The 27,760-nt window shown below is 43.9% G+C and overlaps 1 protein-coding gene across 1 annotated transcript in view; it reads right to left on the bottom strand.

The window, feature by feature from the left end:
* LCP2 (lymphocyte cytosolic protein 2) overlaps window positions 1-27,760 on the bottom strand; it is a 50,140-nt gene that overhangs the window by 743 nt on the left and 21,637 nt on the right. Inside the window, exons 4-20 of the mRNA XM_003268647.4 lie at window positions 27,304-27,369; window positions 26,829-26,860; window positions 25,778-25,815; window positions 22,198-22,396; window positions 19,874-19,971; window positions 18,479-18,545; window positions 18,278-18,361; window positions 14,438-14,463; window positions 14,313-14,332; window positions 14,106-14,213; window positions 12,585-12,615; window positions 10,352-10,364; window positions 9,522-9,651; window positions 8,014-8,063; window positions 4,299-4,393; window positions 3,611-3,688; window positions 1,872-2,027 (exon numbers count right to left, since the gene is read on the bottom strand). Of these exons, the coding sequence (XP_003268695.2) occupies window positions 1,872-2,027; window positions 3,611-3,688; window positions 4,299-4,393; window positions 8,014-8,063; window positions 9,522-9,651; window positions 10,352-10,364; window positions 12,585-12,615; window positions 14,106-14,213; window positions 14,313-14,332; window positions 14,438-14,463; window positions 18,278-18,361; window positions 18,479-18,545; window positions 19,874-19,971; window positions 22,198-22,396; window positions 25,778-25,815; window positions 26,829-26,860; window positions 27,304-27,369 (1,291 nt within the window). The remainder of the gene's footprint in view (window positions 1-1,871; window positions 2,028-3,610; window positions 3,689-4,298; window positions 4,394-8,013; window positions 8,064-9,521; window positions 9,652-10,351; window positions 10,365-12,584; window positions 12,616-14,105; window positions 14,214-14,312; window positions 14,333-14,437; window positions 14,464-18,277; window positions 18,362-18,478; window positions 18,546-19,873; window positions 19,972-22,197; window positions 22,397-25,777; window positions 25,816-26,828; window positions 26,861-27,303; window positions 27,370-27,760) is intronic.

The raw sequence follows: 27,760 nt of genomic DNA, 5'->3' as shown, positions 1-27,760 counted from the left end.
GAAAGAGTCAAGATAGGGAGATGAGTCAACGTTGGAATGAAAAGCAGGAACTTCACCTTCAGTTTTTTTATCTGCATAATATATCCTGCCTCTTCAAGTGATGAGGATTGTGGGGAAAAATGTAAATGTGGCAATTAGTTTAATGATTTCTGCTATAGAACTTTGAAAAAAATTCCTCATAAACATCCAACAAACCATAGATAAAAGATAAAATATGGGCGGGGTGCGGTGATTCACGCCTGTAATCCCAGCACTTTGGGAGGCCAAGGCTGGTGGATCACCTGAGGTCAGGAGTTTGAGACCAGCCTGACCAACATGCTGAAACCCTGTCTCTACTAGAAAATACAAAAATATTAGCTGGGCGTGCTGCTGTGCGCCTGTAATCCCAGCTGCTTGGGAGGCTGAAGCAGGAGAATTGCTTGAACCCGGGAGGCGGAGGTTGCGGTGAGCCGAGATTGCGCCATTGCCGCACTCCAGCCTGGGTGACAAGAAGGAAACTCCATCTCAAAAAAAAAAAAAGATAAAATATATGCGTGTGTGTGTGTGTGTGTGTGTGTGTATGTAATTTGAAATGCATATATTTTTAACTTCATATGAAGGGGTCATGTAAATAGTCACAATTACAATATTCTTGCCTCGGGTTGCTCTGTTTTTGGTTTTGGTTTTGGTTTCTGTATCTCTATTTCACCCCCAGTCATTAATAGTGTTAGGAAGCATAAGGACTCAGGAGGTCAGACACAGTCCATGGTGTCTAGAGGTGGGATCTGCAGCACGGCACAGGAGTTCCTTCATGATCTCCCTGCTGTGTCCTCACTGCCACCTTCACACTCATAGGGCTCAGTAGCCAAGTCTTTGCAGCCATAGCCTGGATTGCCCCAGCCTTGATTGCTTGCTAAAGAGGGAAAGGCCTAATTCATTTTTTTAGACATGGGTCACAACTCACCTAGGAACTCTAACAGGATAATGCACTTCCTTTAAGACTAATCTGCTAGGTGCCTCCCTCCATGGGAGCTGCAATGAGTGGTTGGTCTGCACTTGTGTGTTTCCACCCTGGACCAAGATAAATCTTGAAGGGCAAATATCTCTGCTTCTATAGGGTCTGTGCAGCTCTATCCACTGCCAACCAGCGATTCAAACATTTGACCACAAGCATGCATTTTTTTTCTATTCATTAACATTATCATAACAGAAGTATGTGAAGCGGAAGTTACGGGAAGGCTGTTTCTCATTCTGGACATGTTCGATTCAGCTGGTCCTCCTCTTGGAACTTTGAACTTAGAGTATGTTTGGGGCATTACCTTCAATTGTTAGTTTCCTTTGCAAAAAATTAGCCCTGAGGGTTTCTTTCTATCAGTTCTGATTATCACTCAAAAAGTGACTGGCATGAGAATCTAAACCTTGGCCTAACAGAGAATTTCTTTGGTGATCTGGCCATCTTCACAGGGCCAAACCTCCATTTTGTTAAGAAATGAGCCAAGTATTTGAATAATCACCCCAGCAAATTTCCCCTTTTCCAGGTGGTGTCAACTTAAAATGCAGCCTACGTTAAAATTATGCCACAGAGGTGAATAATAGCGGGAACTTGCCTTTGACAACATCTAAATAGATTTAAGTTAACATAATTTTTCTTGATTTTAAATATTATACATGTGATTATTTGGAATAAAAGATATACAAGAAAGAATCCTATGACAGAAGTAACCATTGTAAAGGTTTTGCTTTATTTCTCTTCCGGTAAATGAAGAGCTTCACTAATGTGATTTAATCCTGAATTTGCCATGCAGCATGGACTCCCAAAGATCGCTCCATGAAGGCATGCAGAGTGGCACAAATAAAGACTTCGGGAAAATGTCGAAATTTGAAATCCTTACCTCTTTCCCTCGGAGTCCAGTTCCCAACAAGTAAACTTGACTTTCCTTCTGATAACGGATCTGGATGTTGTAAACTTTATTTTTGTACAACACCATGAGGACATATGGATTGGTTGTTGTTTTTTTAGAGCTGTCTCTAACCAGAAATGTGCCATCCTAAAAAGACAAATTCCTGTTACTATGGGAGCAGTAAAAGTCAGTATTTTTGTTGCTTGTAAGAGTAGTAGACAAACCTCTAGGGATCTGACAAACATGTCAGTTGCACTTTGCAGCTTCTTGAGTGCAAAACCTGTCATTCAATGAACATTCAGCTCTCCAAACAGCTACAGATCCCATGTGTCATGAGTTATTTTGTTATTAAGAAAGGCAACAGAGACTGTATCAAAGAAATTTCCAAGTCAATCTCGTTAAAGTCTCTTGATAAAAACGGAATCTTTTGTTCAGTAATAAATAATTGGTGGTTGAGTGGATAAAAGGCCAGGAGAAATAAAAAACTTTATTGGTTAACTCAAGATATATCTTCCTAGTATTCCTGTGAGTTAATTCCTTAACCTTTCTTTTCCACATTCAAAGTCAGAAAACATCCAAAGGCCATGAAATTCCCCTTTCTTAAAACCTTGTGATCTCTAGATAGTCTTTCCTTCATCAGACACTTGAACAAAATGGAATGCAGATGTTCTCTTTTCTTTTCTTTTTTTCTGATATTTGTTAAACTACCGTTTTGATTGTCCTGTACTTTAAATTTCCATTCAATAAATTATTGCTACATAATATTAATACTGTAAAGATCAAATATTAAAATAGAATTAATTGGTAAGGACTCCTTTAAACTACTCCCTTCTCCTCATACCAAATCAGGATAGCTTTAAATAGCCATGAGTTGGCAATAATGACTTTCCTTTGTTCCTTTTACAGCAAGTTAATTGAGCCTGTCAGAACATCTCTGCTAAACAAACATACTTCTGGACCAGTGATTCACAGTCTTGGCTTCAAATTAGAATTACCTGGGAAGTTTTGAAGACTCCCAGAGCTGACACAGCACCCCAGAATAATTAGAATCTCAAGGTGAGACCCAGGAATCAGGATTTTTCAAAAGTTCTCCAGGTGATTTAAATGTGCAACTACTACTGAGAACTACTGGTGTGGAGTTTAAATGTGAAAGATGAAAGATTTTTGCTTTCCCATTTCTGATAAATAAATTTAAGGTAAAGTTTCGGCACTGGCTACGGGAAATATGTTTTATGATATTTTATGATAATATATTATGATACGGGAAATATGATATCAAAGGACTAGCTAGAAACGTCTAGGGCAAAAAGCAAAAAGTTGCTGCCGTCTCTTTAATATTGGTCGTTTCGCATCAACATGAATGGCACGTCTGTGTTAAGAGGAAAATAGAACTGGTACGATGTTGGAACTTCGGGGGAAAGAGATTCTCCTTCTGACACCATGTGATTCCTGTGACAAGACAGGCTCTTTCATTAATAAAATCTCCTAAGATTCTGCCAACCAAATGACTGCCTTGAGATTCTTCTGCCAGCCTAATGATTCCTGAGCCTAGGAATCCCTGCTATGGGTGCTGGTAGTTGTGAAGCTGGCACTAATGGGTCTCCTAGGTATCACAGTAAGCAACAGCACCTAGCAGAATTCCTGGCCTGTAATTGGTACTCAGGACAAGTCAGTTCCCTTCTCCGCCATTAATATTTATAACTATGTTAAAATAAACTATAGCACAATACCTGGTTGATCTTTCTAAGAGCAGCTTCTGCCTCTGGTCGGGTAATATAAGAAACGTACCACTCTTCATTTAATGAATTCTGAAAATGTAAATTTTTAGAAACTGAATAAATTTTACAGTTACAGATGTAAGTGAAAAGAAAAGCCTCTGGATAATCATTTCCATAAATCCCCACCTCAATTCCAGGAGGTCTGAAAACATTTGTTTTCTTAATTTGCATTCAGAGTCATTTAGCTGGGGCTAAATAGAAGATATTTTGTGTGAACTGCTTTTTATCATGACACTGGTTGCAAAAATGCCTGTGAGTAAGTGTTCCTTACAGTACGGAACCTCTTCAGGAAAGATACAGATACAGTAATTTCTTCAGTTTAGCATAATGACCTGCTTGATTAAAAAAATGGGTTATCGAGCAGTTAAGTGACGAATCAAGGTCATAAACATAAAAAACCAGGATTATTTTTCTTGGTGTTTAATACAAAACACTGTTTGCCATTGAAAGAGTCTGAAAGAACGCCAAGGAAAAAGAACATATTGTTCATCTGGATCTTCTCCTTTAACTTTTTTTTCAAATAAATAAAATAAAACAAATGGAAGATAAAAGTACAGAGGAACATTCAATGGGAGTTTCTGGTGATTCTTTTACCAGGGAAAAGGCAAACAAACAAAAGTAAAAACATATGCTCTCTTACCTCTTCCTCCGCGGGGGATGGGGGCCGAGGTTTGTTTGGAAGTGGCAAGGGGAAGTTTCTGCCTTCGGCTCTGATAGGTGGTCTGTTGCTAGGGCCTTCAAAAGTATAGAATTCTGAAAGTTAATTTACTGTAAGCTATTGTTTGCTGCTACCGAGACACAAAACACATTCCCCCCTCCTGCCAAAAAAATAAATAAATAAAAATACCCTTGCGATTTGTCCTATAGTTAGCATTTTAAGAAACCAGGGCTTCAAAAAAATTTTCATCTGTTTGAAACCATGCGGGCTGCTCAGGCGTTATTCTGTAATCATGCCAGTAAAACTTTGAGAAGAGAACCTCAACTTTGAGTGATTTTTCTAAATGTGCATGTTACATAATATAAAGTGACTAGATCCCTTTATTAAAAAATTTGCAATTGTTTTAATGAATGTGAACGTCAAAATGAATGCTCAAGAGACAAATTTTTCATAGATTCTTATAATATCAGCATAGGCAGAATGGATTCCCAACAGCTGATGTAGGGACAATGCAATAATGAAGATAATTATGTTCTTAATGTTTCCATAAAAAGAAATGTAAGTGACCCAAGAGAAGATGAAATTACCTTGAGAATATTGCTAGCTTTTAGAATCAAAGTTTGCTACCTGCTGTTCTAACTAAACAGGTAGAGTGTTCAACTCACATAGAAGGCACTACAGATCAGGAAGTTTTTACTGGGCACCTATTAATTACCCAGCGCTTGTGCCTCATCTTCTCTAAAACTCTTTTTTCTCATTTACAGTTCCTTGAAACTTTAGGAGAATGTTTCCTAATCTCAGGAAAGGTTTAGTTGTGTTTATTGCAGTTGCCCAGGGTATTTTCTATGCACCAGGCTGTGGTTAAAAACAGAAAAATTCTGTGAGTCAAATGTTCTCTTAATTATTCATCCATCATTTATTCATACCTTCAACAAATATTTATTCAGCACAACTCTGTCCAGATCTTGAGTGAGGTATTGTGTGTACATTTTTTTTAATCCTCACAGCAACATTACAAGGTAGGTATTGTCTTCATTTTGAATATGAGGAAATACAGGCTCAGAGGCTAAGCAAATCGTGCTATCAGTGGCAAAGCCAAAACTTAAACCTGTGGTTACCAAATGCTACTGTACATGAGTCAGAATCGCTGGGCGACTTGCGAGCACCTGGGGCTCAGAAATCTGCATGTTAGCAAGTACTTCCGGTGGTTCTACACCACGGATTGTCACTATGTCTACCTTGTTACACCACTGAGGAGAGGAGAGTCACCTGGAAGGGCTAAAGCCTCCTGAGCCACATCATCAAGATTATTTGTGATGGTCCTTCCCTGTTTTTAAACAAGTCTCCTGAGCTACATCACCAGGATTGTTTAAGATGCTCCTTCCCTGTTTCTAAACAAACTGGCCCTGAGCTGCCAGTGCCTTCCTTCTCCAAGTTCTCAGTCCCTAGACAGACCTTCCCCATCCCCATTTTTTTGCAGTTCAACACTTGGCACTTTTATAATGCTTGTTGAATGAATGAAACCTAACAATACAGGAGAGTAACAGAACCAAGGCCAACATTGCATGGCCATTCTACAGTTAAGAAATGATTCTCTTTCTGCCTCTGCACCTGCAGGCCAGCATCATAGAGTTCTAAGTCACAACAGAGAAGCACATACACATTTTTATTGCAGTCACCTACCACCCTTAATATCTAGACTCTCAAGGGAGTTGTGACAGATTTTTGGACAAAGCACAACACAACTTTTACCCTTCTGATGTTGGAGCAACCGGTGGAGAAGACCGAGGACCAGGTGTCCTGGCAGTCTTAGGGGAAAAAGAGATCAACTTGGATGAAGCTAATGTTCCAAAAATAATTAACTATTTGCATTAATAAGCCCCATCACAGACTCATAAAACTGGAGATCTGTGGAACTTGCTTTGGAAAATAATGCTGTGATGTGTCTGGAACTCAGATGGCTACAGAGGCAAGGAGGTAACACAAATGTGTGTTTGCAAAACACAGTGAGTTTTGGGGATTGTGGAAAATTCGGGGTTGGGTGAGAAACTGTGAAAACCACGTGGTGAACATGGACACCATAACCTCAAATGCTTAGAAAACGTTGAAAACTCAGTGGGTGCCACTGGTGTCAGCAGTGGGATCTCGCCCCTCTATGGAATGATGCACCCAACTGAATACCTTAGATGTGCTCTTGGAAAAAATGTTTATTCTGAGGCTATCAATTCAAATTTACTAATACAGTTTTCTACTGAACACACACTGGCCCGTGCACACACTGCACGTGGAACATGAGTGCAAAAAAATGGCTTTTTTGTTGTTGTTCTTCACAGCATTTTTTAAAAAATTTAAGTCAACATTTAAAAATTAAATAATTTCACTTTTCTTGAGAAAAAATTGGAAAATCTGGCAATGCTAAGCCAGTTTCCTGGAATGGTAAAGATCTACTTACGGCTGGGCACGGTGGCTCACGCTTGTAATCCCAGCACTTTGGGAGGCCGAGGCGGGCAGATCACGAGGTCAGGAGATCGAGACCACAGTGAAACCCCGTCTCTACTAAAAATACAAAAAATTCGCTGGGCCTGGTGGCGGGCACCTGTAGTCCCAGCTACTCGGAGACTGAGGCAGGAGAATGGTGTGAACCCGGGAGGTGGAGCTTGCAGTGAGCCGAGATTGCGCCACTGCACTACAGCCTGGGTGACAGAGTGAGACTCCGTCCCCCCACCCAAAAAAAAAAAAAAAGATCTACTTACTAGAGTTGGGTAACTTCCCCAGTCATGTGATGCTCATTCAACGAGCATTTTTAAAGTGCCTACCAAGTACCTGTCACTTGCAAGTCTTTAAGGATAAAAAACACAAATTAGTCCTGCCCCGGCGCCTTTCAAAGTGGTTCATGAACCAGCAGTCACAGCATCGCATGGAATAGGTTAGAAATTCAGAAACTCAGGCCTCACCCCAGACCTCCTGAATTAGAATCTGCATGTTAACACAATTCCCAGGTGATCTGTATGCACGTTCAAGTTGCAGAACACTCTAAGCGAATACTTATCATGGACATCCAGAGGTGGTATTATTAAAAACACAGGTCCCTGACTTCACTCCAGACTTACTGAATCAGAATCTGTGAGGTTAAGTTCTCTTAGTCTGTATTTTGAACGTGCTCCCCAACTCACAACCATGGACAGATTGATCATGGAAATCTAAAACTGCAGAGAAAGCCAAACAGGCTTCTGAGGATTCTGTAGGGAAACCGCAGCCGGAGGAATAGTTCTGCACGGGAAGACTGGGGATGAGGGCTGGCTTCCTGGTGAAGTGTGTGTAGGTGTGTCCATGTGTGTATGTGTGCATGCATGTGCATGTGTGTGCATGTATTGTGTACGTGTGTATATGTGTATGTGTATACCTGTGTGCACGTGTATATATGTGTACATGTGTATGCATGTGTGTGTGCATGTATATGTGCACGCGTGTATGGGCACGTATATGTATATGTGTGTGTGTGTGTTGTGTTTTAGGTACTAGCCTATCATTCTGACAGCCCTTGGCACACCGCAGACACTGAATTAAATGTTGAATGAGGAAATCAGATGCTTTTGGGAAACAGTAAAACCCTTGTCAAAAGCTTTTGGGACAGGTTAGGGATCCAGTCATAAAGGCATGATGGCTGAAGCACGTCACAAAAGCCCAGAGTACAAACCTTGAGAGAAGTATGGTGGCAGGGAGGCACTCTGTGGAAAACTGCTGTTACTGAGGAGACAGAAAAAGAACAAAATTTATTTGGATTGGGGTGATGGGGCCAGACAGGGGAGCTGGGTTAGGGAAGCCAGGCTGCAAATGCTTCTTGATTTGGTAACACTTCCCCTGCTGCCCCCAAAACCATGGGGACTGGGCACAGGGACAGAACACAGAACACAGGGAATGGAACTACATTCCACTGTGGACCATGCCAAAGTCTAACAAGCTTTATAAAGCGGAACAGCAACAACATTCAACTGTGTAAAGGGCACTTAAAAGTTACTTTAAAAATTGGCTGCAACTTGAGCTCTTTGAGTTGGGAGAATACAGAAGTCCTCTTCTCAGAGGACTTCCCTTTTGCTAGGAAATTATATTAACGGGTTTGTCTTTGGTGAGCAGTGAATCCCCAGGGCTTAGGGTCTACAAGGAGAGGGTAAGCCAGGTGAGAAGGGAAGTGCTTGCTAGGTGGGCTCTGCAGCAGAGGGTGATAGCATTTACAGGGCTGGGGTGGGGAAGCGGGCCCAGGGGCCCTGAAATGCTGTCTGTTCCCTCCACACTGAGCAGTAACTCCTGCACCCATCAGTCCAAACCTTTGGGGAAAGTCTGCTCTGCACAGCAACCTTGTGCGAGTGGGATTTTATGCGAAAGAAGGATGGGGTTGGGGCTAGTGTGGAGGAAAGTGGCAAGAGAGTCAGCGTACAGGGCAGCAGACGCCAGCGGGAAGAGGGAGAAGAGCAGCAGAAACTCAGGGCCAGAGGGTCCCAGGGCAGAGGAAACATTGTGAGAATCCTGCTAGGAGTTGGCGGTGGTGGATGAGCCTTGTGGGTGGTTGAGTTTTCTACAATATTAGGGAAGGATCTTGGCTTCTCTCCTTGAATATTAAGGGAGAAGGTGAGCCTACAGGGCTGGAGGACTTGGGGGACACCACAGGCTGCCTGTGGGCTTGTTGGGGGATAATGACTGGGCCTTTCTCCTGCTCATGCCTCTGCCCCTGGGCAGCCTCATACCAGCCCTGAGAAACACAGCTGCTACTGAGAAAACAGGGGGACAGATACTGCAATGAATTCTTAGCATCAGCCAAGCACAAGGCGCATTTTCTGTCTCCCCAACCAAGATGCAGATGAACCTCAAGTACTTAGACTAACTGGGTTTCTTAATTATTGTTGTTTGTTTGAACTCATAAAGTGAGAATATTCTTTGTTTTCTACCAAAAGGCCCATTCTATCTGGAGGGATCAAGGAGGAAGTCAATTCCTCACCCCTCTCACCTCAAGCAGAGACTCAGAGGACACTGGTGGATTAACATATCGTTCTAAATGCTCAGCTTGGTTTTATGTCTTAAGACCCAAAATGTTCAGACCCTACTATCAACCTGATCATTTCCTTCTTTCTCAATCCACCTGGCATTACTTCAGTACTGGATGGACCTAAACATTATATTAAGCTAGAATTTCATGACAGAGCCACAAACCTTTCTGAGAATGCTCCAGGCATGTGAGAGGATGGGAGAGCGTTCATGGGGCTTGGCTTAGTAGATCTCGAAGGGAAAGTGTTGGAGCTCATAGGAAGTAGTGCTGGCTGGGGCAAAGGCCTTTGATGCACTGTGCAGAAATAGAAAACAATGAATGAGATTGGCAGGCCCCAGCTGTCACTAAGAAACATTCCATAACCGCCCCCCAGTTAGAAACAGCTAGTATAAAGAGGACACAAAAATCCAGCAGATCAGATGTAACTAGGAAGTAGCAGGATGGAACCTTGTTCTCAAGGTGTTTCTAGATGACTTAACCACCATAGAATCCATTTACAAAGGGGCGCAGATCTAGATAATACTCTAAAATACACGTTGATTTTGTTTTTCATTTTTGAAATGTTAACTTGGCAGAAAATTGTCAGCTGGAAACCTTATAAATTTCAGAAATGATTTACAAGTTTTGTTTTATGAAAGTCAAAATTTTATGCTATCTTATTCATTGGCAGTTACTGATTCTTTACCCACGTGTGTTAGAAGACATAAATGTGAGAAATGTTTCCATCAAACCATGCATGCAATTTTACGTTTTGTGATACAATTAAGTAAGCTGCACTGTTACACATGAATTTAGTCTTCTTTGGTAATCCAACAAAGTAATTCCATTTTACTATAGTTATGCGGTATGCCAATTGACATAAGTCTACTTAATACTAATTTAAGACTTATAATTGATTCTATGGGGTTCCTGTACTAAACAATTCCACTTGAATGCCTGAGCAGGAAAATGAAAGAATGAGTTATAAGCTGTAAGAACGTGTTTCCGAACATACCATCATCTTCATCCTGGGAAGGGGAAGAAAAAAAAGATATTAAGCTATCATCAAAATACAATTCTTCAAATAAAAACTGCATTTCTCAATCAAATAAATCAAATAAGTATCTGTTTCTTTCTCTGGCAGTTATACATCCTCATAATAAATATACTGTGGAGAATAATAGAACTTGCTAAGTGGTTTACGATTTCTTAATACAAACAATCATCTAAGGGCATTCTAGTATGAGACTCTCCTCATATACTCAGCATGAAATAGATTCTGAGGTGCCTAAAAGGGCCCAAAGATATAATATTGACAGCAACTACAATGTGTCCAAAAGATTCATACACAAGATTTCATTCAGTTCCCCTAGTGACCCTCCGAAAATTTAACATCCTCATCTTACAAAAGCACGATGCAGAGGAAGAATTCTTAGCTTGCCAGGAGTTGCAGAGATGGATTCAACCCCAAATATGTCTGACCAAAGCTCAGTCTTCTTTTTGGCTCTCTTTTGCAATGGCCACTCTTCTTAAGAGCAATAAGAGCATATTTATACGGTGGCTTACAGGGTTCATCTACAACCCTCAGCATTTTTATCTTCAGAGCAACCTTGGGAAATTAGACAATGGAGGGGCTATTTTCTCTTCTACTCAGATAAGAAACGGGGTTCAAAGAGAAAAAAATGATGTTGCCACCAACTAGTAGACCAAAAGGGCCAGCTTGAACTTGTTTAGTTAGGCCAGATCTGTAATGATGAAACAGCATCTTTCTCAAAGTGTTGTTAGAAGGATTAAATTAGCTACTACTTGTGCCTGGCTTATGTTAAGTGCTCTTTAATAAAAGTTTGCCATCATCAATCCTACCACACACTGAGAGAAGGCAAAAAAAGCCACAGTCAAAATTATTCATCCCAACTGGCCAACTGGGAGTCCCAGCAAAGTGCTGCATAAATAAACACACATGGGCTCACAAACCCCACACGACAAAATCACTCTTCAATGCTTTTGCAAGCATATTCCCTCTGGTTCCAGAAAATACAACTCTCAGATTCTCATGAGCACAAGTGTCAATCCTTCCGGAGACTGGGAACCGGGCATGTGATGTTATCCTCACTGTCCATCCTTACCTCTGCCTTATCCCTATCTCTGCAGCCAAGCCACTGTTCTCACTGTCCCTACAGCCTCCGTGGGCACTGGTATCCACCTGCTCAGGACACTCCTGAGGGGAATCCCCATGGGCTTTCTTGAAGAATGACTGTATTCTGTGTCCTCCCTATCATTCAATGACCAGCATAAATCTCACCTCCTCTAGGAAGTCACTGCTGGCTCCTTGAGCCACATGGCACACTTTCTTCCCTCAGCCCCACAGAGCATCCCATGATCGCATGCTGTCTGGCACGTGGGGTTGGGAGTGTGCCTGCCTCCATAAGATCTCAGCACTTCATTGGAACAAGAACAGCATCTAGCACAGAGCTGCAAAAATAGCAGGCGCTTTTGGGCTGAGCCCTTGAATGAGAGCAGGGGTCTGATGGCCTTCAGGAGGCTTATGGTATAGAGAAACTCAGCAGATCTGAGTTCAGATCCTGGCTCTTTATAAGCATGCAATTTGCAAAGAGTATCTTATTCCTTCTGAGCCTCATTTTCCTCTCCGTAAAAGAGAAAAGATGTTTCCTTATAGGTTCATTATACTCATATGTAAAGCAAGTAATATCCAACTATCCTGGTTTTCCTGGGATGGAGAGAGTTCTTGGGACACGGGACTTTTCAGTGCTAAAACTGACAGCATCCCGCGCAAACAGGGACAACTGGTCATATTCAAGTAGCATGGCAATGTGCATATGGTAAGCATTCAAGAAATGTTATTTCCCTTCTTTTTCAGGTTGTGGAAGTATTGAAAAAGAAAACAGTAGCCTCGGAAATTTAGGCATGGCCCAAACTTCTGGGCATCCCTTACTTTATCCTCTTCTTCTCCTTGTGCCCTGTAAGTACCAGCCCCTGGTAATGGGGCTGCAATTAACCCAGCCACTCTGGGAGCTCTTAGAGGGACACGAGCTGAACAACACAGCATGATGGGCTCCAGACAATGACCAAGGCCCAAAGACAGAGGCACCAGCCCTCAAGAGACCCCTGGGTGCAGGACCTGCTCCAGGAGCTGGGCCAAGGCCAAGGTGGATGGAGTCCCAACCTCCTCAGAGCCTACGCTGCTTTTCCCTGTATCAAGCACTTACAAACTGACATTTTGTACTTACATTCTCTCTTCTCTCTGGTCCCCATCCATGCCTGGAATGAATTAGGGCAAAGAAAAAGAACTGAGTATGAAGAGTTTCAAAGAGCCAGCCTTAGAATACAGTTTTGCTTCATTGAATAATGAGAAATCGAACCCATTGAGCCCAGGGAAGATGGGAAGCGACAGACCCCCATAGAGCACGGGAGAGGGGGTGGTTCTGTCATCAATGCAAGCTGAGCTAGGCAAACCTTTGTTCTGCGTAACTAATGCAGCAAATAATTATGTGTATATATATATATATATATACACACACTATATATACACACACTATATATATATATATACACACACACTATATATATATATATACACACACACACACACATATATATATATATGGTTTAGTCAGCAGATTAACTCTTTAGTAGCTATTAAATTTTACTGAGCTGTTGTTTTTCCCAAGAAATGAAAACATTTTAGGTAATATTCTCCCTTGCTCTCGTTTTAAAACAGCCCTCTCAGGGCCCACCTTGGTGTAAAGAAAAGACAATTAGAAAATGTTGCTGCTTTGGGACTATTCCAAAGGGGGCTTGGTACACTTTGCCCAGATGAATGAGCTAGTCAAACAGATTTGGGGACAGCTGCCTTAGGACTGCAACAGGCATCTGCACTGCCTGGGCTGTATAATGTCCTCTCTGGGGAAAAGGGGAAGAGCAGGACAATTTGTTGAACACCTCCTGTGTGTCAGATGCTTCACACATCATCATCTCATTCTGTGTTTATTTAAAATTTTGGAATTTTGTTCCTTGTGAGTTTGTTGCATTTATTTCGATTTTTAAAAAATATTACACTAAAGTGTTATCAAACTCCATTACTGAGGAGGTTTTTTGACACACTTTAGCCCTGGTCCTAATTTAATCCTCACAACAGCCAAGCAAGGGCGATAGTTATGACCTCTGATTCACAAATGAGATGGAAGCCTTGGATGTATTCTTTGCAAGTAGCAAGGTTGGCCTTAACCCCAGGTACATGTGTGCCATTTGGTAAATAGGCTGAAAACTACTTCATAGCAGAGTTAAAAATACTAAGGCAGAGCTCAGTATTCTGCAATTATCAAATGTGGTTGAGCAGTAAGGAAGACACTTGCGGTGACCTGAAAACCTCCCCCAACCATTTCCTCTCTGCTACTGTACTGAAAAATAAAATGGTGAGTACAGTTCCCGTGCACTGTGAAGGCTTTGCTATAACGAGGTTGGAAAACTCAATGAAATATTTGACTGGAATCTCTAAAAACAGCAGTCACCCCATACCCTTGATTAGATGTCGCTCTACTCATTTCTCAGTAGAGTCCATTTCTTTCAAACAGACCCTGATCCTTCATAGCCAACCTGTGAAGCCTGAACATCCCTCAAGCCACAGCAAAAAACAGGCCCACCCTGCCCGGGAGCACCGAGGAGCCTCAGTTCCCACTGCAGAGTCAGCACAGGACAGCCTGTCTGCCGGCCACTCTGAGTGACAAGCTCAAGCAACACCAGACAGTTACTTTGGCACAGGTGGCTTCTTCCCTGGCAGGGGGCTGCTCCTTTCATGTCTTTCCGTGGTTGGTGGTAAAGGAGGCTTTTGAATCTTGGGTAAATGCTCCCCGAGAGGCCTGTGGAGTTCAGGAAAAGGATGTGTGAGAAACAAACTTTGCTGAGGCAGAGTTCTACAGAATGTCCCATGTACCCTCATGTAGATGCAACAGTCTTACCTTCCCGCTGGAATCGAGGGCTGCAAGACAGGAGGAAAAATGTATGAGTGTCCAAGCACTTTTCAAAGAATGAGGACAAGATGCAAAACAAACAAACAAAACCAAAAAACAAGTTCGCAGCTTACCTTGTCAGAAAATGGTGGTTTCTTTCCTGTAAATGACAGAGAGCAGAGGGGCCATGAGTTCAGAACTTCATAAGCATGAGGTTTAAAAACAGAGTTTGACGAAACTATGAGTCTGAACCCTTTTGGGGGTTGATGGGGTTTAAGCATTAAAGAATCAGAAACTTCAGACTAGGAAGGGTCCGTTAGAGACCACCAAATTTTATAAGATCAGAGAAACTAAACGGCTTGACCATTTAATTTTAAGGTCACACAGCTTCATGTACATACAAGTAGTATTGTGGATTCTGTGCTTTTTTTTAAAAAAAATCAACATTTTCTTTTATATAACTGATGATCAAAAGGATTAATGTTTTCTTGGGATTTTATGCCTCTTTAATTGGCCAAAGTATTTCTTCTGCAGCCTAAGTTTTGTTTTTATATCTGAAATAAATTCACTTGCCACGGAGAGGGTAATTTTTATCCAATTCTGTGAAACACTTGATAGTAAATGAAGCACTCCACTTAGTTTCTGAAAAAACCTTTCACTTGGGGAGAGCATTTCAGGAGATTCTCCCGGTATGCTGCAAATCTTTTTTGTCTGCTTGTTTTTTGTTAGTATTTGTTTGTTTGTTTTGCTTTTCTTCTAGAACGGATGATGTTCAGGCGCCCTGAAGAAATGCCAGGTGTACTTGATAATTGTGCATCACAAAGCTATTCAAAGTAATTTAATTTGTATTCTATCTAAAGTCCCCCAGAATAAATACGCCCTTTGTCTTCAATGTGATGAAAGTATTACTAACAAAATTCAACCAGGTCTAGACACAAATCCTGTATGATCATGAACAAGTTATTTAAGGTTTTTGAGTTCCAATGTTATCATCTCTAAAATGAAGATTATAGATTAAAACTCTATAAGTTTGTCGTAAGAATCGGGTGACAATTTGTATGCAGGATCAGGCACTTGATTGTGAAAGTTGATCATACAAATTGGGAATTTTATCACCTCCAAGGAAAACAGAGTCCAGAAGCCAGAGGGAAAAGCACTCAGGACACATAACATTGCTCCAGAAATGTGATTCTATGTGACGTTGGCTGCTGAAACTGCCTGCTGTAACCTGAAACCAGTTTCATCTAGTAGTTGCTGAAATAATCTGCTGCAACTCGAAGATTAATTTTGCCCTCTGCCGTTGCTTACCAATCAAAACTTGCCAGCCCCCCAGAACCGATGAACTTTCTCAATGAGCAATACGTAACACTTCTCTTTTTTATAAAACCTCCAATCTTCTTTTTGTTCTTCAGACATACTGAAGACCCTGAAGACCAATTGCCCCAAATTGCAATTCTGTCTTCCTAAATAAAACAAATTTAGAGATTTGCCTCTACGTTTTTATTTTGACTTTCATATGGTCCACGTGGGCTGACAATTGTTAATTAACTCTCCTTTCTTTCCCTTCCTTCCATACCCAGGCACAGTTAACGCCCTATGGCGAATGGTGATATTATCTACCTGGAGTTGTATTTTCACAACATGATTTATTCTTTAAGGACCAAGTACATGCCAGGCCCATGATAAGAATATTGCCTCCCTGTGAAGAGCTTACTGGAACTGAGTGCGGTGGCTCATGCCTGCTGGGAGGCCAAGACAGGAGAATCACTTGAGGCCAGGAGTTCAAGATCAGCCTGGTGAACACAGGGAAACCCCAGTCTCTACAGAATATTTAAAAATTAGCCAGGCATGGGGGCATGCACCTGTAACTTCAGCCCCTTGGGAGACTGGAGAAGAAGGATTGCTTGACCCCAGGAATCTGAGGCTGTAATGAGCTATGATAGTGTCACTGCACTCCAGCCTAGGCGACAGAGTGAGACCCTGACTCAAAAAATAAAAATAAAAATAAATTTAAAAAAAAGGAGCTTGCTGGTAATGGGGAGAGTTTTGATGGTATAAAAGATGTTTATAAAACTTTGTTTGGGGTGGATCCTCTACTTTAGAGGGGCACCCAGGAAACTTAGATTTATATTCTTTGACCTGAATAAGTATTTTAAAATTTGCCAATTTTTTTTTTTTTTTTTTTTTTTTTTTTGAGACGGAGTCTCGCTCTGTCGCCCAGGCTGGAGTGCAGTGGCATGATCTCGGCTCACTGCAAGCTCTGCCTCCCAGGTTCACGCCATTCTCCTGCCTCAGCCTTCCTAGTAGCTGGGACTACAGATGCCCGCCACCACGCCTGGTTAATTTTTTGTATTTTTAGTAGAGACGGGGTTTCACCGTGTTAGCCAGGATGGTCTCCATCTCCTACACTGTGATCCGCCCACCTCAGCCTCCCAAAGTGCTGGGATTACAGGCATGAGCCACCACGCCAGGCAAAATTTGCCAATTTTTGCATATTCTCTGAGCATGTTAAAAGTCTCATATGGAGTGTAAACATTTTAAGAAGACAGTAATCCTTCCAAAACATCACAGAAAAGGGACTAATTCAAGGGTAAAACAGAAATTGTCAGAAAAGTGTGTCTTTTAAAAATGCTTTTAAATATAGAAAAAAAGAATATTTTAAAAGAATAACTTTTGTGTCAGGAGGTGATTGTGAAGGATTTGATGTCAGTGTTCCACTTTTCTCATGTCTTGGCTCATGGTAGTGAGCAGGGTTGGAATCTGAAGTCATTTCCATGTAATTATACAGCTCTCTACAGCAGGCAATTCCAAGCCAAAACAGCCAGCACAGCTTTGCATGACTCAGCAGAGCTGTGATGTAGTTCGGGGAAAGAACAGCGAGCAGCAGCCTCAAATCCAAGAACTGAAAATCATTTTGCTGACAGACAAAAAGGGATTGAGGCCACAGAAAGCTAAATGCCTTGCTCAGAGCATAGCCAAGAAAGGGGTGGGGGCAGCTGGGATTCTGGGCTCCTTATCCGTTCAGTTGCAGAGTTCCTTCCTCAGACTCATGTAGTTCACATCAAGTTAAAACCCAGGGTCCTCAATTGCAGCATGATATGGTGGAAAACAGCCCCCACTTAGAAGTCAGAAAGGCGAGTGTTCAAATTTAGGCAAATTATTCAACTTCTTTGACCCTTAATTTTATCATCTGAGAAGTGAGGTCAAAAATACACCTCCTTTGTTGAGTTGGTATGAAGATTAGAGATACTGTAGGTGTACTTGTGGTAGGTAGAGCACTTGCCCCATAGTAGTTGCTCAATAAATGGTAGCTAAGAATTGAATTCAAAATAGCTTCACATGAAGGTAACTGCAATCCAAGAATATTCTGTGTAAATTGTGAAGAAAAAGCACTGTGGTGTACCCAATGTTTGGTCAATTGCATACCTAAAACAAAAACATCCCTGACATTTGAATAGCACCTTAGGGATTTATAAAGCATTTTCTATGTACAGAACATCTACCTTACAGATTAGGAGATTGAGCTCTGAAAAACTAACATCCCTGTGGTCCGTGAGCTATTAAGTAGCAGGCAAGGCAGCAGACACCAGCTCCTCCAACCCTCTTGTCTCAGTTCAGTTCCTCTCTCTGTACCCTAAAGCCTCTTAGCTGAAGGCCAGTGGGATTTGTGTACACAGATCATCCACATCACATAGAGAAGCAGCACAGCCCCCAGAAGCTGCAAGCAGGAGCTTTCTAATGAGGCTGATCTGGGTTTAGGTCTCTACTCCCATCACTTGGTAGCTGTGTGATCTTGGGAAGGTACTTCTTTGTATCTCAGTTTCCTTATCTGTAAAATGAGGATGATTCTACTAGTCTCCACTTCCTAGTATTGTGGCCATAGTTAAATGAGATGGTACATGTGAAACGCAGACAGGAAGCACTTTATAACAGCTTATCATTATTACTATGCATTAAATGTGAATCATACCCACCTAGTGTGAAGGGTTCTCTATCAAACGGAGCTAATGAACGATCTAGGGGAGGTTTCGTGCTTCTGTCTATTGAAGGAGCAGGGACTGGAAGGGGAAAAAGCTGACATCAATTAAAAGAAGAAAGTAGTCGGCTGGGAGTTGGGTGGGGCTAGGGGAGTGCCTGGTGAGAACAGGGCAAGAGAGAGCATCCCTTGTACTCACGCTTTGCCGTTTTCTGGTTTCTGCTTCTGCTGGGTTCTTCGTGGTTGGTCTGGGGTGGGGGCAGTGGCTGCATAAAGATCCAAACGTTAGGAAGCACATCCAATACATCAGCAAGAGCCGGCACTCCCAAAACCTGTCTGGATCTGCTCACTTTTCCTCATCTTCATGTTCTGCCTACAAACATCCATGTCCATTTCTTCCCTGAACTACTGCAGTAGCCTCCTATCTGAGCTCCCTGTTCTAGACTCTGCCACGCAAGCTCTTTTCTGCAGGCAGCAGAGTGAGCATGTCACTTTCCTGCTAAGACTTCCAGTGGCTCCTATCACATTAGAAACAAAATTAAAACTTGTTAATGTCCTGCAAGGCCCTGCCTGAGCTGGCCCATGTCTGCCCTCTCAACTCTTTGCTGTGATCCCTTCTCAGTACTCATGGGGTCCCCACCATAGAATCTTCTTGCAGTTCTTGGAAAATCTCAAGGTCGTGCCCTCTTTGGCATCCCTACACTTGTTTCCCTCTCCCTAGAGCGTTCTTCTCCTGGCTCTTCCCACAACTGGCTCATTCTGTCCCAGGTCCTTGTCACTTCCCCCCCCATACCATCATTTTACCTGGTCTTCTGTCCCCCGAACCACACATAACTACTCAAATGATCTCTTTCAGACATCTGTCTACCGTCTGATGACCTGTCTCCCCCAGCCCTAGTTGAGTTTTATGAAAGCAGGGACCTTATTTATCTTGTTCACACTTTATCCCCAACGCCTAGAACACTGCTTGGCACATAGTAGCTGCTCAGTCAATATTTGCTGATTAAATAAGTGAATCCTGCATCTCAAAAGATGGTCTTCAAATCTCAAAAGCAATATACATCTGTAGATAAACTTGTGAAGAGAACACATTCATAACTATCAATTCCTTAGTATGAGCTTCTCAGGGTCACTCTGGGAACTTATCAGATTCACAAGAGCCCGGCTGTATGCTTGAAGAAGGAGAAAACGGGGTTTGCTGCCTCTGTCTCCTCCGGTCTGAAGGCACCTGTCCTTGGAATTTCAGGTGTTGGCCAGAAGGTGGCGCAAGTCTTTTTGCAGGAGAGAGGAAGGCTCGGTACCCAGGCAACACCAATAGGTGCCACGGACTTAATTCGGTTCTCTTTGGGTTTTTCTCTGGAAGTTCTCACTTCTCTCAAATAGTGGGAAGTAAATAAAAACCACCAGTATTTTAACCCAAAAAAGAAACACGTGTGAATGCTTGGGTATGCATTTCCCCAGCCGAGGGAAAAGATTATAATCTTTTCTTACAAAATTAGAATGAGATAGATGTTTATAGTTTTATTTTTCTCTCTGGCGCAGGAAATCACTGCAGTGGACACCAAGTACAGTGAAAGAACGGGAGGAGGCCTACCGAGTGATTCCGGCCAGCTGGCGGGGGCGGGAGGGTGGCCATCGGTCTCTGGGGGGGCACAGGAGGCTGCTGGGGGGTTTTCCCAGAGGGGGGCCGGTCTGTGGAAACACAAGGTTATTAAGGTGAAAGCGGAGTGTCGGCCAAGCTCAGGGGTCTCCAGGACCAGATATGCAGCTCGGGGCCCCGGGAGTGCATGATCCTTGACCCCCAGGCCCACGCCAGTGCCCGCAGGAGCCCCAGTCACAGGTAGACCCAGCCTGGATCTCACCCACCCCTCCCTGCCCATTTTTTCTGTCCTAGTTTGTGTCACTCGCCTTATACAGAGGCTCAGCTTTCTTTGCATTTCACTGGAATAGGTATTTATCAGAGATTTTGCCAATCAAGAAAGGCCTCTTTGTAATTAGCTCAGCTAGAACCGGAAGGGAGGATTTTCAGACAATTTTGTAAGAAGTAAATATATGCATACCTCTGTATGCAGACACACAAATATACACATGTGCACACATGCATGCACACACGTGCATATATATGCTGAGACATGAGTGCACACAGACACACACACATGCCAAAAATCTCACAGGCACACCCAGCTGTGCAGGGTGAAGTTAGCTCTCACTGCCATAGGGATCCTGTTCTGTCTGCCCTTCCTTCCCCTCTCCAATGTCCTGGGCTGTCTCCTCCCTGACACTTCCTCCTTTTGCTCATCTTTTCCCATAAAGGGAGGAACTGGTCACCAACTTCTGTTACCAGACCACAGACTCTTAAGTGGAAGCTAGATTTGTCTTGAACAGAAACTCACATTATCTGGGCAGAAACTCACATTATCCAGATCTCCAGGGAAGTGTCCCTAGGCCAGGTTGACAGGCTGGCAATTTCCTACCCCTTTGACAGGGAAAGGCCAGGACAAGACCATCAAGCAAGAGGGGTAAGTGGGTAGGGCCTCCTTACGCTTTGTGCCCTGGGTGCCTCTCTTGCCTGACTCTAGTCCCAGCCTTGGGGAGGTGCGGCTCTTCCACAGGGAAGAGGGTAGGAGCAAGGCCCAGCTTGATCTAATTCCACCCTACTCCACCCGCACCGGCCATCCCTCAGCTTCTCTTATAGGCCATGCTCCTTTGAGCCTCAGGGCCTTTGCACAGCCGTTTCTACTGCTTCAAATGTTCTTCCCTTACCACATCTATTTCCACTTGGCCAACTTGTATTTATTCTTTAATCTTGGTTTAATATCACAGCTTAAAGATACACCCTCAGGCAAACGCTCCAGCCTCATCTGTGCTTGTCTTCCTGCCTCTGTATCACGGTTTCACTAAGTAACCTCATGGCTCATTTGTTGGAGGTTGTGTCATGTGCTGGACTGTCAGTCCCTTGGCGAGGGCTCTTATTCACTCTGTATCTTAATGACTGGCACACGCAAGGCACTCAACAACTGACTTATCCATTGCTTACCCAGACCTCCACTTCCCTGTATATGAAACAGACTTGATCATGGTTGTCCTTATTACACAGATGTTTAAAAACCACCATGAGACATTGAGACAACATTTTGTGAAAGGGCTTTAAAATGGAAATGGGTTATACGGCATAAAGGATTAAATGGAATTCGTTTTTTGTGGTACTGACCTTCAATTTTCAGCTTTCTCCCTGAAAGTATATTATGCAAGAATATATTTGTTTTTTTTCTGTCAACACCACTACTAGAATGTAAGCCCCAGGAGGCAGGGGCTGTGTCTTCTTTCCTGATCATTTCTAAGCACTGAGAATGGGGCCTGGGCTCCCAGCAGATCAACAATGTTTGTTGAATGAATGGAGAGAGAAGTGGGCTAAAAGGACAGATAGACAATAAAAATCGTAAACACTGTCTAATATTTTTTAAAGTTATAGTCAAACCCTACTCAATATCTTCATGTTTATTCTAGCATAATAATGCCATGTAACTATAATTTGGTCAAAAGATGGGGAGGAACAGGAAAGTACTCTTGGAGTACCTGAGTAAACTGCAGAGTGAGTTGAAACTGCCAAATAGCCTTAGGTGGTAGTTCAATGCTGATATCGGCCACCATAGGCAAGAATTGGTTGCAGTCTTAGTAGTCCTCACAGCAAACCTGTGTGGTCCATACATTTATTAACCTGTTTCATAGATGAGGAAATTGATGCCCAGAGAGGTAGAGTTACTTGTACAAAGCCACAGAGCTGTTAAGAAGCCGAGCAGGTATCGAGACCCAGAGCTTTCTGCTACATGGGCAAGCTGGGACATTGGCCTTCCATGCAGCAGTGGGGAGCTTGGCTTTGGGCTGCTGGGGCCAGAAAATCTGGAAACGGGCCCTTACCGATGTACATGGAGTTGGAGCTGGGGAAAGGCTTGGCAGGCAGGATGGAGTTCTGCAGAGCTTCCTCGTCATTGGAGGGTGGCGGCTCATAATCCGCGTCATCTTCCACGGGTGCCTCTTCCTCCTCATTGGGGGACTCATAGTCTCCATCGTCCTCCCCATCCTGGTCATCATTGGGACTTTCATAGTCATCTTCTTCCTGCCCACACAGTGATAGGGACAGTGCAGTTTGTAGAGGCTCTGTGGCCCTCGATGTGCCTGTGCCTACTCTCTCCCTGCCAAGCCTCATAACAGTATAACCCGGGGCCAGGCAGCCTGAAGATGGTTACTCCCATTTTACCAATGAGGAATCTGAGGTCAGGGAGCACCGTATCACAGGGGCAGCAAAACATGGACTTGAGACCTTGGTGAAGGTCTTCGGACCACCTTTTTACACAACACCTTTTTGCACAACAGAGAGAAGAAAGGGGAAGGATGCTGGAACAGAGGGTACCGGAATAGGCTCTGTCTTGAGTAAACACATTTTTTGCTCCAGGCATCACCAAGAGAAAGACTAAAGGCCCAGAGCATTTGCGATGATACTAGTTAATTGCCATTTCTGTTCAAGTGTGCCTGTGCTCAAAAAATGTCCTCTCATTATAACCTAGTGCAGCATTGAAGGCCCAGCTAATAGGAAAAACAGATAAACAAAGCCTGTTAAGTGGAAGGCAGATTAGGTTGTGTCTAGGAGGGGACGGTCAGAGCCTGTGCTATTCTTTTTGCTGAGAGTTGAGTGTATCAACACATCCATTATTCATGAAATCTGACACTGAGTTTGAAGCTGCTGTGCTGGAAAGAATCTCTAAATTTTAGATTTTTTATTGTATTTTATTTTTGCTTCTTCCTGGGTCTCAGGGAAAGTAAGCCTGAGGTGCTGGGTGCTTGCCTTTGAAGCAGTCCATGAAGGTGAACGAGCATCGGAATGACTTCCCAAGCAAAGGCGGCACCATCAGCAGCAGTGATGAGCACTCATCACCGTCATGCCAAAGTCCAGGGGTGAGTCGATGAGCCCAGACCTCAACACTCAAGGGCAGTGTGGGAAAAAGCAATGGCAAGTGGCCACTTTTTGAGGAAAGAAATGTTCCAATGTCCTAGAAATCCTGACAGCTTTGGGTGGCCTCAGGCAGACTGTCTTCACGTTGTTCTGTTGAAAGATTCCTGTGTTTGTTTTTGACTTGAGGAATATTCAAAACATCAACAATAAGGGGCAAAGTGAGCACTGGGCGCCTTCCCAACCCCAGAAAAGACGTCGTCCTGCCCTGTCAGTTTCTTATAACTTGGGAGCAGGCGGGCAGAACCCCAGAGGAATGCTGCTTCAGATCAGGAGCCTCAACATGGAGGTCCGCAGGCACGTGGTCTCCCTCCAGCCACTGCTGACCCCTCCCTCACCCTGCCTGCCCTAGGCTCGTCATTCCTGACTTTACACCAGCTCTTTGCCCCATCAACCTTTCTCAAACGACAGAATTTTCCTCTCTGCTTCTAGAACAATTATTTTCTCCCAATCATTTGGCTCCTAAATTTGTATGCATGGTGTTGTTGCTAATTATATTCTGCCATATGTGTGTTAAAGTAAATTAAAATGGAGACCAGGCCTGCAGAATCCCTGAGCAGACAAAACCAGTTGGGCCTCATCAGTGACCTAAACCTTACTTGATTTGCAGCATAAGCAAAAGTTAACTTGGGCTATTTCTTGTAAATGCCTGTATTAAAGAAAAACAGAACTTAAGCTCAACCAATCAGAAGTAGCCAGTAAACTTATAATTATATAACTAGGAGCTTTCCAGCAAGATAGACTAAATGAGATCGGTTATAACTGTAACCCATCAAATATTTTCTTTTTCTTTTTCTTTTTTTTTTTTTTTTTTTGAGATGGAGTCTCGCTCTGTCGCCAGGCTGGAGTAGTGCAGTGGTGCAATCTCGGCTCACTGCAACCTCCGCCTCCCGGGTTCAAGCGATTCTCCTGCTTCAGCCTCCCAAGTAGCTGGGATTACAAGCATGCACCACCACGCCCAGCTAATTTTTGTATTTTTTAGTAGAGACGGGGTTTCACCATGTTGGCCAGGATGGTCTCGATCTCTTGACCTTGTGATCTGCCCACCTCGGCCTCCCAAAGTGTTGGAATTACAAGTGTAAGCCACCGCACCCAGCTCAAATATTTTCTTTGTATTACATTTACATTCACTTTATAAATGCTTATCCCTCATCCTTCTTCAGCAAAGCCTCCTCCTGATTTGGTGCTGCCTGATTCATGAATCACTGCTCAAATAAACTCCTTAAAAAAAAAAAAAAAAAAAAAATTGCATCGTGCCTCAGTTTACCTTTTTAAAAATGGGGTATCCATACTGTGAAATGCTCATGACTGGGTCCTTTATCTCCACTCATTTCCCTGTATGCCCTTGCAAAGAGCTGGGCACATAATGGAGCTGCCTAGCTCTATAGCCACTAGTGAATGGAAGCCCTCAGTTTACAGAGAGAGGGTGGGAGACTAGCCTCAGGCACAGCACAAGAGAGTTTGCAGGGCAAGGATTCTGCCTCTGTGAGCAAACAGAAACATTTCAGGGAAACTCTGGGCTATTTTCCCTTTGTACCAAAGAAATCTGTCAAATTCCTTCATTTTCAGGTAGAAAGCATAAACTTAGCTAAAACTTTTTTTTTTTTTTCCAAATTAAATGCTGTCTTTTACCAGAATCCCAGTAGGACAAGGGACATTTTGTTTCTGCCTCTTCTAAAGGCACTAGAGGCGGCCTCTTACCAGAAGGACCACGTGACTGAGGGTCTGGTTACCTGGGTCCTAGGTCTGCCTCTAACTAGCTTTGTGTCCTACACACGTCACGTTCTGCTCTCCTGTGGACTCAGTTGCCTCATTTGTGAAATGAACAGATTGGGCTACCGTCCATAATAGAGTTCTTAGCCTGAGACTGCTTCATGGGTGGTGACTGTGTGTACAGGTTCCTGCGGAGGGGTTGTACAAGCCATCAGATTCTCAGAAGGGGAACTGTGGCCTTTCAATGTAAAAATCAACTGGATCGCACCGTCTTTGAGGTTTTTTCAGGGCTAACAGTCAGTTCTGAAGTTCTTTTTCCTCCGTGCCACCGATGGGGGCTTAAGTCCATGAGAAAAGCTACTTGAGAGTAGATTTCTACGAGTGTCCATTTTTGGAGATGGGGGTGGTGGGTGGGGAGTGGTAACAGTGGGTGAAGTGCAGTCAGCAAAGTACAGCCTAGGGCCACGTGCAGCCCACCCTCTGTGTTTGTAAATGAAGGTTTATGGGCGCAAAGCCAAGCCTATTTGTTTGCTCATTGTCTGTGGCTGCTTTTGTGCTCCAGTAGCAGAGTTGAGTAGCTGAGACAGAGACTGCATACCCCCCAAAGCCAAAACTATTTCCTGTCTGGCCCTATGCAGAGCATCTTTTCTTGGCCCTGGGTGCGTGTGCTGGCATCATGTTAGAGCCCCGCTCCACTTGGCTCCATCCTGGCTCCTTATCACAAAGCTGCCCTGGACACTGCTGTAAAGGTGCAAGAACAGCCCACACCATACTCACAAAGGACGACCAGCCCCCATTGTCCTCTTCGTGGCTTTCTGTGGAAGGAGATGACACCACCATCAGCACTGAAGAAAGCCACCACTTGAAGGAAGGTCAAAGCAGCTTCCCCATCTGATGCCTTCCCTCACCAATGCCCCTTCCCTGGCCTCCACCTACCTCCCACACTCCTGCGGGTTTAGCCACTTACTGTCAGCTCCAGCGACCCTGCCCAAGGTGCTCATTCTACCTGAGAACCAGGGGGTGGCGATGGTTCTCAACCTTTCTCGTGTGTAACAGTGACTTAGGAAGTGCTTTAAGACCTGTAGATACCTGGGGGCCTATGCCTACAGCTTCTCACTCAGCAGGACAGGCCGGGCCCCAGAAATCTGCATTGCAACACTATGTGCAATTGAACAGTTGAAAAGCTGCTTTACTGTAATCCCAACACTTTGGGAGGCCGAGGCAGGCGGATCACGAGGTCAGGAGATCGAGACCATCCTGGCTAACAGGGTGAAATTCCGGCTCTACTAAAAATACAAAAAAATTAGCTGGGCGTGGTGGCGGGCACCTATAGTCCCAGCTACTCCGGAGGCTGAGGCAGGAGAATGGCGTGAACCCGGGAGGCAGAGCTTGCAGTGAGCCGAGATCGTGCCACTGCATTCCAGCCTGGGTGACAGAGCGAGACTCTGTCTCAAAAAAAAAAAAAAAGAAAAGAAAAAAGAAAAAAGAAAAGCTGCTTTAAAGACTCAGATGCAGGGGGACTGGCTGAGCTCAGGTGCTCACTCAGAGGCGGGGTCCCTGTGTTCTCCTCTACAGAGCTCCCAGAGCTCCTCAGTGTGTCTCTGAAGATGGTCCCAGCAGAACAGGGGCCATAAGCCAGGTGGCCTACAGAGCAACATCTCCTCCCCTCCGTCTAGACCCAAACCCTTTTCTGGGTAAGAACTGGCTGACAGACAAGTCAGTAAGGTCACCTGAATGAACTCAAGGACCCCTGGGAACCAGAAAGGCCAGAAAACTGAAATACCTATCACTCCCTAAAGCAATCACCTCTGAGCCCTGAGAGCTTTACCTGTCTCTTCAGGAAACCGTGGGACTTGGGGTCTGCAAAGGCAAATAGCACTGCATTAATGGTCTTATTGATTTAAGGGGATCTCCGTCTTTCCTCAACCTGGTCCAGCGAGAGGGAGCCCCCAGTGGAGGGCATGTCTCACTGCTCAAGAGAGGTTTGTGTCCTTGCTGCTCAGCAACTGGGGCTAGGATACCCTGAAAATTTTGGAAATCACCAAGCCACAACAGTGGCATGACTGGAAGCTCATGACTGTCTGATGCTGTAGAGGAAGTTCCCCTGATGTCCCAGACCCAGGGACAGGACGCAGGGCAGGGGAGGGAACCCCTTCCCCTCCTTGGACACCATCTTCCAGACCCCTGGGATTCAGGGGACCAATGCAGGTCAAAAAGTAGGGCAAAAACAGTTCTGTGCCTCCCTTTTAAGGTTCCACTTGGGACTGAAAAATCTTGCGTGTCCTTACACCAGCCCCACTCACTTGCGTGTGAAGATGCTCCTCCTCTCTTCGTTCTTGTTGATTTCTTGACTTAACTTACTGAGAATCCTGCAAGATAAAGAGACAGATGAAGAGACAAAACCATCTCTCAGTCTCAACCTTCCCCCGACCCTTGATGTCCCCTGGTCTATAGAAACTCGGGGCACCAGGGCCAACTTTGGCCAGCCTCCTCTTTGTCACCTCTGCAGGGACCCTCTGCTCTTCACTTCCTCCCAGAATTTGCCATCTTATTCCCCGGGCCAGACCTTCCTCCTGCCCAGGAAGCCCTCTCTCCTCCTTGCTGATCTGTGTCTGGCTGAGCCTTCCAAGTCCAGCTCAGAGCTCCCCCTTAAAGACTTGTCAGCTCACACCCGGCTTTCTCTCCAAAAATCAGGAGCCTTAGGATCTGGATACGATAGCTGTGTATTTTCTTGTCTTACTATTTGTGGGGCTGAGGTCC

Source organism: Nomascus leucogenys, chromosome 2, assembly GCF_006542625.1.
Source record: "Nomascus leucogenys isolate Asia chromosome 2, Asia_NLE_v1, whole genome shotgun sequence".
Lineage (NCBI taxonomy): Eukaryota > Metazoa > Chordata > Mammalia > Primates > Hylobatidae > Nomascus > Nomascus leucogenys.
This window is presented reverse-complemented; position numbering and strand designations above follow the sequence as displayed.